A 12040-nucleotide genomic window follows, 5' to 3' on the forward strand; every position below is an offset into this window, starting at 1 on the left:
GCAAAAACACTCCTCGGATTATAAGAAAAATAAAGACAGTCGGTCTTCGTCGTGTATATCGTCCACTCCACAGAAGACAATGCGGTCTGTGCCTGCTCTTTCTCTCTAATACATCGAAATGAAGAGGCGGTACTGCTGTAAATATACAACGACTTCAACAGACTAGGCAACAGCGGCCCACTGAGTTCAGAAAGCAAAACTGCAGAAAAATATGTTGTAAGATGGGAAAAGGTGGAAAAGATGAGAAACAAACTTATATAGGCTAGGATTAAATTGCTGTACTATATGGTCCTACTTCAAAGTACTTAATTATAAGCTGATCTAAATGTATAGAAAAAGCTTTCAAAAGAACTCAGTGACATTCAAAGTATAGGGATGCGCACTGACCATTATCAGTCACACTTAGTTACACAAATATATAAATGCCCCATGATGCTCTCCAAGGTGCTGAAAAGACAAGACCGAACGAATTTATCCAAATGCTGTAGCATTTGATTGAAGTGTTTAATGGTGACAAGTAATACAGGAAAGCATGTGTGATGTAAAACCTTTCTAACCTCTAGAGGAGAATCTGGTTCATCCAGGATGCTCTTTTCACCCTGCAGCCGCTGCATCGTCCCTGTAGAACTGGGGTCCATTATCAACACGTTCTGACTACCAGCTCTGCCGAACTTACAGTCACTCTTTCTGGAGTCAGTCGTCCTGCACACCTCGTAGTTGTACACGTGTTGGAGAGTCCCTGTCCCCAAAGTGTCTGAGTAACGTGGTGGATAATACGGAATCACGGGGAGACTGGACTGATACAGGAAGCGAGACTGTCTCCATCTGTAGATTTTCACCGATATAATAACTACTAAACACGTGATGAAGAGGAAGGAAACCACAGCCAGAGCCAACACTAAGTAAAAAGTCAGGTTGTCATTGTACTCCTTGTCGTGCGGAAAGTCAGTGAACTCCGACAGCACTTCAGGGAAGCTGTCCGCCACCGCCACGTTCACAACGACTGTGGCTGAACGAGAGGGCTGCCCGTTGTCCTCCACTATAACAGTCAGTCTCTGTTTCACAGCATCTTTATCATTGACTTGGCGGATTGTTCTGATTTCTCCATTCTGTAAGCCCACTTCAAACAGCGCCCTGTCTGTGGCTTTCTGCAGTTTATAGGAGAGCCAGGCATTCTGTCCAGAGTCCACATCGACAGCCACCACTTTAGTCACCAGATAGCCCACATCTGCTGAACGAGGCACCATCTCAGCCACCAGAGAGCCTCCGGTCTGGACTGGGTACAGAACCTGAGGGGGGTTGTCGTTCTGGTCCTGGATCAGTATTTTAACTGTCACATTGCTACTGAGTGGAGGAGAACCTCCATCCTGCGCTTTGACGCGGAAGTGGAAATCTTTGATCTGCTCGTAGTCAAACGAGCGCACTGCGTGGATGACTCCACTATCAGCACTAACGGACACGTACGAGGAGACTGGCACTCCGTTAACAGAGGAGTCCTCCAGTATGTAAGAAACGCGGGCATTCTGGTTCCAGTCAGCGTCTCTGGCTTTCACTGTGAACACAGAGAGGCCCGGTGTGTTGTTTTCTACAATGTAGGCCTCATATGAGCTCCTCTCAAAGACAGGCGCGTTGTCATTCACATCCGAGATCTGTAAGGTGAGAGTGACGCTGCTGGAGAGGGAGGGCACTCCCTCATCAGAGCAGGTCACCGTGATATTATACTCAGAGGCTCTCTCCCTGTCTAACTCACCGTCTGTCACGATGCTATATAAATTACTGGAAGTAGATATAATTGTAAAAGGTATATTTTTGTTAATCACACATCCGACCTTTCCATTTTCTTCAGAATCAGGATCATTTACACCCATTACAGCTACCACCGTGTTGGAACGAGAATCTTCTCCAACCGATTTTGAAGATGAAATCATATTTATAACGGGGCTATTGTCATTAATGTCACCTACATCAATGATCACTTTGCTTGAATCAGATAGACCTCCTCTATCAACTGCCTCTACATCAATTTCATAATTTCTGGCTTTTTCGAAATCAATATGCCCATTTAGTATAAGATGACCGTCCTCAGTGATGTGGAATAAATCTGAAGTGCCTATCACGCTGTTATCAATTATGTAGCTAACCTCTCCATTCGAGCCTTCGTCTGCATCTGAGGCACTCACTTTGGTAATGGTTGTTCCCGTGAGGGAATTTTCTTTGACACTTGCTTTGTATACGGTTTGCGTGAAAACAGGAGCGTTGTCATTAACGTCTAGCACAGTGATATGAATCTGCATAGTCCCCGACCTTTGCGGCTCTCCTCCATCTACCGCCGTCAACAATAATGATGCCGACTCCTGTTTCTCTCGATCCAGAGGTTTCTGTAAAATCATCTCTACCTTCTTAACGCCATCAGATTGACCATGTAATTTCAGCAAAAAATTATCATTGGGCTTCAGTGTATAGCTCTGAAGACCATTCAGCCCGATATCAGGGTCTATCGCTTTCTCCAGCATGAATTTAGAGCCGATGACTGCAGACTCGCTGATTTCAATGCTCTTCTCGTCCTTCTGGAATGCAGGAGCGTTGTCGTTAATGTCTGTGATTTCGACAGTAACCGGGAATATTTCTATTGGGCTTTCTAAAGCAATCTGAAAATGCAAGGCGCAAGGCGTTGTCTGGCCACAGAGAGCTTCGCGGTCTATTCTCTCTTTGATAATGAGGAGTCCCTTTTCCTTGTTAAGATGAATATATTCTGCATTATCGCCTGTGTGGATACGAGCTCTACGCGCTTGCAGTCGTCTAACATCCAAACCTAAATCCTGAGCTATGTTACCGACCAGGGAGCCTTTGGTCATTTCCTCGGGAACGGAGTAGCTGACCTGGCCGAGCACCGAGCTCACACAGAGGACCGAGAAAAACAACAGTACTTGCCGTCTCATTGTTCTGCCAGGCACCTCCGTCGAATCAAACTAATGTGTTCTCCTCCCTTTTGATACCAGCGTTACTGATGCAAATCCAATCCCCGAAATTGTCAGTTAAATCGACAACTGGCGGTAAAAGTATTCCACTTTGATATCCCAGGTATTGTGTTTTATCCACCGTCGACCGTGCGCTTATGTTTCGGAGTCCTTCTCCCGTGTGAGAGGACGAGGGTGTCCTAGTCTAAATATGATTTTAAAAGCCAAGACGCTGGTCAACAGCGGCCCACCGAGTTCAAAACACGAAACTACATGAGTTACAGAATAATTCTGTCATCTGTGTTGTTACTTGTATGGTCGCCGAATAGACGACCACACAACACTTACTACCAGTACTGTTTTATTGTACCGGCAAAGTGATGCTGAATAGCACGATATTTTGTCCAAACAAGTATTTAATCTAGGGTGTGAATGAAGGAAAAAGAGTTCTAGGAGAAGGAAAAATAAAAAGAGAAAAAAGGAGGCTTTCTTTCGCTGTCTAAGGTTCTGAAACAGTATGGCTTGTAAATGATATCAACGAAGAAAAACATTTTAAAAAGTATAAGTTTGAGCCATAGAAATGTAAGTCTAACCTCTAGAGGAGAGTCTAGTTCATCCAGGATGCTCTTTTCACCCTGCAGCTGATGCATCGTCCCTGTAGAACTGGGGTCCATTATCAACACGTTCTGACTACCAGCTCTGCCGAACTTACAGTCACTCTTTCTGGAGTCAGTCGTCCTGCACACCTCGTAGTTGTACACGTGTTGGAGAGTCCCTGTCCCCAAAGTGTCTGAGTAACGTGGTGGATAATACGGAATCACAGGGAGACTGGAGTGATACAGGATGCGAGACTGTCTCCATCTGTAGATTTTCACCGATATAATAACCACTAGACACGTGATGAAGAGGAAGGAAACCACAGCCAGAGCCAACACCAAGTAAAAAGTCAAGTTGTCATTGTACTCCTTGTCGTGCGGAAAGTCAGTGAACTCCGACAGCACTTCAGGGAAGCTGTCCGCCACCGCCACGTTCACAACGACTGTGGCTGAACGAGAGGGCTGCCCGTTGTCCTCCACTATAACAGTCAGTCTCTGTTTCACAGCATCTTTATCATTGACTTGGCGGATTGTTCTGATTTCTCCATTCTGTAAGCCCACTTCAAACAGCGCCCTGTCTGTGGCTTTCTGCAGTTTATAGGAGAGCCAGGCATTCTGTCCAGAGTCCACATCGACAGCCACCACTTTAGTCACCAGATAGCCCACATCTGCTGAACGAGGCACCATTTCAGCCACCAGAGAGCCCCCGGTCTGGACTGGGTACAGAACCTGAGGGGGGTTGTCGTTCTGGTCCTGGATCAGTATTTTCACGGTCACATTGCTACTGAGTGGAGGAGAACCTCCATCCTGCGCTTTGACGCGAAGTGGAAATCTTTGATCTGCTCGTAGTCAAACGAGCGCACTGCGTGGATGACTCCACTATCAGCACTAACGGACACGTACGAGGAGACTGGCACTCCGTTAACAGAGGAGTCCTCCAGTATGTAAGAAACGCGGGCATTCTGGTTCCAGTCAGCGTCTCTGGCTTTCACTGTGAACACAGAGAGGCCCGGTGTGTTGTTTTCTACAATGTAGGCCTCATATGAGCTCCTCTCAAAGACAGGCGCGTTGTCATTCACATCCGAGATCTGTAAGGTGAGAGTGACGCTGCTGGAGAGGGAGGGCACTCCCTCATCAGAGCAGGTCACCGTGATATTATACTCAGAGGCTCTCTCTCTGTCTAACTCACTGTCTGTCACTAAGCTATAGAAATTATTTTCAGTTGACTTCAATAAGAATGGAATATTTTCATTTATTGTGCATTTGACTTTACCATTGTCACCGTCGTCTAAGTCCTGAATATTAATTATTGTTACGACAGTATAGCTTTTGATATCTTCGGATATCACATTTGTGTTAGACATGACATCTATCAGCGGGCTATTATCATTTACATCTATAATGTCGACTATTACTTTGCATGTGTCTGTTAGTCCTCCCTCGTCACTTGCACGTAAATTTATTTGATAATTTCGTGACTTTTCGTAGTCAATGTTTCCAATCAATCTAACCTCGCCAGTGTGTTCATTAACTTCAAACAGATGTCTGACATCGTCTAAAGTGTTTCTGATCGAATATGTTATTCTTCCATTCGATCCGTCATCAGCATCTGAAGCACTGACTGTGGTCACGACTGTGCCTTTTGGTGAATTTTCTGCAACGGTGGCTTTGTATACGGACTTTGTGAAAACGGGAGCGTTATCATTGACATCTAACACAGTAATAAAAATCTGCATCGTTCCAGACATCCGAGGTTCCCCTCCATCCACGGCCGTCAACACCAGAGACAAATGCTCGTTTTTCTCTCTGTCGAGAGGTTGTTTCAGAATCATCTCGACACTCCTGGAGCCGTCTGCTTGATTGTGTAGTTTTAGAGCAAAATTACTAGTCGGTTCCAGGAGGTAGGTTTGGAGACCATTTATTCCAACATCTAAATCCACCGCCCCTTCCAAATCAAATTTCGATCCGGTGACTGCAGACTCGCTTATTTTAAATTTAATATCGCCTTTCTCGAAGGCGGGGGGGTTATCATTAATGTCTACGATCTCAACTATTATCCTGTAAAATTCAATGGGTTTGTCTAAGATAATTTGAAAGTGCAGAGCACAAGGCATCGCCTGTCCGCAGAGCGTTTCTCTGTCTATTCTCTCTTTGATTAGGAGGACTCCCCTGGCTTTATTCAGCTCAATGTATTCTCTGCTATCGCCAAAGTAGACGCGGGCATTACGTGATTTCAATCTCTCTACATCTAAACCCAAATCCTCCGCTACATTCCCGACTACGGAACCCAGTGACATTTCCTCGTTAATGGAGTAGCTGACCTGGCCGAGCACAGGACCGACAAAAAGGAGCGAGATGAAAAACAGTACTTGCCGTTTCATTGTTCTCCTCGATATTATGTTACGGGGGGAAGTACACGTTTTTCTGTCGAATAAAATGTGTCAAAGATATCTCCCAGCAACAAGCAGAAAGTCAGGGCATATTCACCATCAAAGAAAGAAAATAGTCCAACTGAGATAGGTGTTTTAGTCTCGAATCCAACCCTTCTTTCGCTCTATCTAGTATCCTCCTCTCCTCGTTGGCGTTTTAAGAGGGGGAGGCACTGTTGACAATATGCTCTTCTAAGTAACATGCTGGACTACAGCGTCCCTAAGAGATCAACATGCGGAACTGCAGGAAAAGTGCTAGAAATAACCAGGTTTGTAGCAGCCTGATGAAGATTAAACCACAGTGATATAATATTTGATTTTGGGGAAAACATACGTACATTTTGTAAAATTGCATCTATAAATTTTATGTTTTTTAAAGTTGCTGCATGCATTTTCTCACAAGTGTAGTAAGTAGGATTCATGTATTAGACATGTAAAGAAACAGGCAACAATCACTGCTTCTTTCGACAAACTCTGTCTCTGTCTTTGGTGCTGAAATTGAACAGGTCGACTTTACTATGGAAGAGTAATTTAATGCATAGCATGAATGCATATAGATGCAAAAGAATAAGCGCTTATTTAATGTAACATTCTAACCTCTAGAGGAGAGTCTGGTTCATCCAGGATGCTCTTTTCACTCTGTAGCCGCTGCATCGTCCCTGTAGAACTGGGGTCCATTATCAACACGTTCTGACTACCAGCTCTGCCGAACTTACAGTCACTCTTTCTGGAGTCAGTCGTCCTGCACACCTCGTAGTTGTACACGTGTTGGAGAGTCCCTGTCCCCAAAGTGTCTGAGTAACGTGGAGGATAATACGGAATCACGGGGAGACTGGAGTGATACAGGATGCGAGACTGTCTCCATCTGTAGATTTTCACCGATATAATAACCACTAAACACGTGATGAAGAGGAAGGAAACCACAGCCAGAGCCAACACCAAGTAAAAAGTCAGGTTGTCATTGTACTCCTTGTCGTGCGGAGAGTCAGTGAACTCCGACAGCACTTCAGGGAAGCTGTCCGCCACCGCCACGTTCACAACGACTGTGGCTGAACGAGAGGGCTGCCCGTTGTCCTCCACTATAACAGTTAGTCTCTGTTTCACAGCATCTTTATCATTGACTTGGCGGATTGTTCTGATTTCTCCATTCTGTAAGCCCACTTCAAACAGCGCCCTGTCTGTGGCTTTCTGCAGTTTATAGGAGAGCCAGGCATTCTGTCCAGAGTCCACATCGACAGCCACCACTTTAGTCACCAGATAGCCCACATCTGCTGAACGAGGCACCATTTCAGCCACCAGAGAGCCCCCGGTCTGGACTGGGTACAGAACCTGAGGGGGGTTGTCGTTCTGGTCCTGAATCAGTATTTTCACAGTCACATTGCTACTGAGTGGAGAGAACCTCCATCCTGCGCTTTGACGCGGAAGTGGAAATCTTTGATCTGCTCGTAGTCAAACGAGCGCACTGCGTGGATGACTCCACTATCAGCACTAACGGACACGTACGAGGAGACTGGCACTCCGTTAACAGAGGAGTCCTCCAGTATGTAAGAAACGCGGGCATTCTGGTTCCAGTCGGCGTCTCTGGCTTTCACTGTGAACACAGAGAGGCCCGGTGTGTTGTTTTCTACAATGTAGGCCTCATATGAGCTCCTCTCAAAGACAGGCGCGTTGTCATTCACATCCGAGATCTGTAAGGTGAGAGTGACGCTGCTGGAGAGGGAGGGCACTCCCTCATCAGAGCAGGTCACCGTGATATTATACTCAGAGGCTCTCTCCCTGTCCAAGTCAGTGTTTGTTAGTATGCTATAGAAATTATTGGAGGTAAATTTAATTTCAAATGGCTTGTCTTCATTTATTACACAGTGGACTTTCCCATTAGTTTCAGAATCAGGGTCATTTACACTCATTAAAGCTATCACTGTTTTGTGGGCTGAATCCTCTGGCACTGAGCCTGATGTCGATATCATATTTACTATAGGGCTATTGTCATTCACGTCAATTACATCAATTATTATCTTACTCGAATCGGAGAGTCCACCCTGATCAACCGCCTCTATATCGATGTGATAATGTTTTTCTTTTTCATAGTCTATTGGACCATCTAGTATCACATCACCTTGACTATTAATGTGAAATAACTTGGAAACAGTATCCATGCTGTTCCCGATGACGTAGGTCACCTCTCCATTTTTGCCTTTGTCTGCATCAGAGGCACTGACCTTAGTAACGACTGTTCCTATGGCGGAGTTTTCTGTAATGCTCGCTTTGTAAACGGGTTTACTGAAGACAGGGGCATTGTCGTTTGCGTCCAACACAGTCACGTGAATCTGCATTGTTCCTGCCATTTGTGGTTCTCCTCCATCCTCCGCTGTCAAAAGTAATGATATGTGTTCTTGCCTCTCTCGATCCAACGGTTTTTGTAAAATCATTTCTACCTTTTTGCTTCCATCAGATTGAGAATGCAGTTTAAGCACAAAATTGTCATTCGGCTTCAGAGTGTATCTCTGAAGACCGTTCAGTTCGATATCAGGGTCAATCGCTTTCTCTAACAAGAACTTAGAGCCGATGACTGCAGACTCGCTGATTTCAAATCGTCTCTCCTCCTTTTGGAAAACTGGAGCGTTGTCATTAATGTCTGTGATCTCTACAGTAACTGGGAATAATTCCAATGGGCTCTCTAACGTAATTTGAAAATGCAAAGCGCAAGGCGTCGTCTGTCTGCAGAGCGCTTCGCGGTCTATTTTTTCTCTAATAAGGAGGACTCCTCTGTCTCTGTTCAGCTCAATATACTGAGCACTGTCCCCCGTATAAATACGAGCCTTACCTGACTTGAGCCGTTTGACATCTAAACCTAAATCTTGTACTATGTTACCGACCAAAGAGCCTCTAGCCATTTCCTCCGGAATTGAGTAGCTGACCTGCCCGTTCACGGAACTCAGGCAGAAGAGGGAGATTAACAACAGTACTTGCCGTTTCATTGTTCTGTCCGATAACCCGGTCGCACAACAGACACCGCGTGTTATTCCGTTTTAAGACTAAGACTCCGTCACGTGTAAATAAAAAATCTCAGAGAAATCTGTATTTAATCCAAGCATTAAAAATGATAGAATTCCGCCTTGAGATGTCCGTGGATAATACGGTCTGATCTCCGAAGTGTGCATTCTACATCTGAGCCTGTGCCTCAGTATGATGCCAGAAGGATGACTGGGGCGATCTGTTACAAAAGCAATTCTCAACTGCAACACACTGGGCAACAGCGGCCCGATGAGTTCAAATTGTGGAAGCACATAAGAAAAAGAGCAATAATGCCATGCAAACTCAAATGCCACATTCAGAGAAAGAATAAAAGTACACATAGCCTGTACGACATGTCAGATTTAAATATATAAATAAATAAAAGAAACAACATTCTTATATTTTTATACTTATTATGAAAGTCTGTTTAATATGACATGAGCATTAAAATACTGGATAAGAGAGGCTACTACGGACAAGGAAAAAAAAACATGCAGACGGAGCGCAAAAAAGGAAAAACATGTAGAACTGTGTTTCATCGTCGCTGACCAAGGTACTGTAATTTTGCCTAAAACAAGCCTTTTAACAAACTTATCAGTCTCATACTGCAAACACTTTATATAAATCAACCCCAGGTGACAACCAACCTCTAGAGGAGAGTCTGGTTCGTCCAGGATGCTCTTTTCACTCTGCAGCCGCTGCATCGTCCCCGTAGAACTGGGGTCCATTATCAACACGTTCTGACTACCAGCTCTGCCGAACTTACAGTCACTCTTTCTGGAGTCAGTCGTCCTGCACACCTCGTAGTTGTACACGTGTTGGAGAGTCCCTGTCCCCAAAGTGTCTGAGTAACGTGGTGGATAATACGGAATCACAGGGAGGCTGGAGTGATACAGGATGCGAGACTGTCTCCATCTGTAGATTTTCACCGATATAATAACCACTAAACACGTGATGAAGAGGAAGGAAACCACAGCCAGAGCCAACACCAAGTAAAAAGTCAGGTTGTCATTGTACTCCTTGTCGTGCGGAAAGTCAGTGAACTCCGACAGCACTTCAGGGAAGCTGTCCGCCACCGCCACGTTCACAACGACTGTGGCTGAACGAGAGGGCTGCCCGTTGTCCTCCACTATAACAGTCAGTCTCTGTTTCACAGCATCTTTATCATTGACTTGGCGGATTGTTCTGATTTCTCCATTCTGTAAGCCCACTTCAAACAGCGCCCTGTCTGTGGCTTTCTGCAGTTTATAGGAGAGCCAGGCATTCTGTCCAGAGTCCACATCGACAGCCACCACTTTAGTCACCAGATAGCCCACATCTGCTGAACGAGGCACCATTTCAGCCACCAGAGAGCCTCCGGTCTGGACTGGGTACAGAACCTGAGGAGGGTTGTCGTTCTGGTCCTGGATCAGTATTTTCACAGTCACATTGCTACTGAGTGGAGGAGAACCTCCATCCTGCGCTTTGACGCGGAAGTGGAAATCTTTGATCTGCTCGTAGTCAAACGAGCGCACTGCGTGGATGACTCCACTATCAGCACTAACGGACACGTACGAGGAGACTGGCACTCCGTTAACAGAGGAGTCCTCCAGTATGTAAGAAACGCGGGCATTCTGGTTCCAGTCAGCGTCTCTGGCTTTCACTGTGAACACAGAGAGGCCCGGTGTGTTGTTTTCTACAATGTAGGCCTCATATGAGCTCCTCTCAAAGACAGGCGCGTTGTCATTCACATCCGAGATCTGTAAGGTGAGAGTGACGCTGCTGGAGAGGGAGGGCACTCCCTCATCAGAGCAGGTCACCGTGATATTATACTGGGACGCGGCCTCTCTATCCAAAGCTACCTCTGTCACTAAACTATAAAATCCATTCATTGTGTTTTGTATTTTAAAAGGAATGTCTTCATTAATGTTACACCTCACCTCTCCACTCCTCTCAGAGTCAGGGTCATTTACGCTTAGCATAGCAATTACAGTATTATCAGGAGAGTCTTCTAAAATTGTGTCTGATTTAGAGAGTATTTTCAGCTGAGGGCTGTTGTCATTGACATCAATAATATCGATTAAGATCTTACTTGAATCAGAGAGTCCACCGTTATCTATGGCCTCGATATCAATTTGGAAGAGCTTCGCTTTTTCATAATCTATTTCACCGATTAAGATAACCTCGCCAGTTTTTTGATCGATCTGAAACAGATCGGACAAACGACGCCTGCTATTTGAGATTACGTATGATATTTCTCCATTTGAGCCTCCATCTTTGTCAGATGCACTAACAGTAATAACACTGGTTCCCCTTGGGGAATTCTCGGTTACTGTTGCCTTGTATACTGATTTAGTGAAAACCGGTGCGTTGTCGTTTACGTCTAACACGTTAATAGTTATCTGCATTGTCCCTGACATACGCGGCTGTCCGCCATCTAGAGCAGTTAATAATAGTGATATCTGTTCCTGGTGCTCTCGATCTAGAGGTTTCTGTAGAACCATTTCTACCTTTTTAATTCCGTCGGCTTGATTCTCTAGTTTCAGTGCAAAGTTGTTTGTGGGATTGAGAGAATAGCTTTGGAGACCATTTACGCCAATGTCAGCATCGATGGCTTTCTCTAGTACAAATTTAGACCCAATAACAGCTGACTCGCTGATTTCAAAACGTTTCTCGCTCGACGCAAAGCTCGGAGCATTGTCGTTTATGTCCGTGATTTCTATTGTTATGCGAAATAATTCCATCGGATTTTCCAGAACCATCTGTAAATGTAAAGCACAGGGCGTCGTTTCTCCACACAACGTCTCTCTGTCTATTCGGTCTTTGATAAGGAGGACACCTCTTTCTCTGTTCAGCTCGATGTATTCTGCACTGTCTCCCGAGTGAATACGAGCTCTACCCGATTTGAGCCTTTTCAAGTCTACACCTAAATCCTGGGCGACATTACAGACAAATGAACCTCTCTCCATTTCCTCAGGAATGGAGTAGCTGACCTGCCCGAACACCGAGGTAACGGAGAGGACCAAGATGAACAACAGTACTTGCCGTCTCATTATTCTGCCGG

At 45.2% G+C, this 12040-nt stretch overlaps 1 protein-coding gene and 2 pseudogenes across 10 annotated transcripts in view; all 3 read right to left on the reverse strand.

The window, feature by feature from the left end:
- Positions 1-12040, reverse strand: part of LOC120785775 (protocadherin gamma-C5-like) — a 230444-nt gene that overhangs the window by 59267 nt on the left and 159137 nt on the right. For 2 of the 10 annotated variants that reach the window (XM_040120704.1, XM_040120699.1), the window contains exon 1: positions 9645-12029. The exons of 7 other annotated variants lie outside the window; for them this stretch is intronic. In XM_040120704.1, the coding sequence (XP_039976638.1) occupies positions 9645-12029 (2385 nt within the window). Of the gene's footprint in view, positions 1-557; positions 3099-9644; positions 12030-12040 lie in introns of those variants that run through there. One more of the 10 variants, XM_040120701.1, reaches the window with a different exon arrangement.
- LOC120785644 lies at positions 3407-5934 on the reverse strand (annotated as a pseudogene).
- Positions 6562-8969, reverse strand: LOC120785794 (annotated as a pseudogene).

Source organism: Xiphias gladius, chromosome 23 (assembly GCF_016859285.1).
Source record: "Xiphias gladius isolate SHS-SW01 ecotype Sanya breed wild chromosome 23, ASM1685928v1, whole genome shotgun sequence".
Classification (NCBI taxonomy): domain Eukaryota; kingdom Metazoa; phylum Chordata; class Actinopteri; order Istiophoriformes; family Xiphiidae; genus Xiphias; species Xiphias gladius.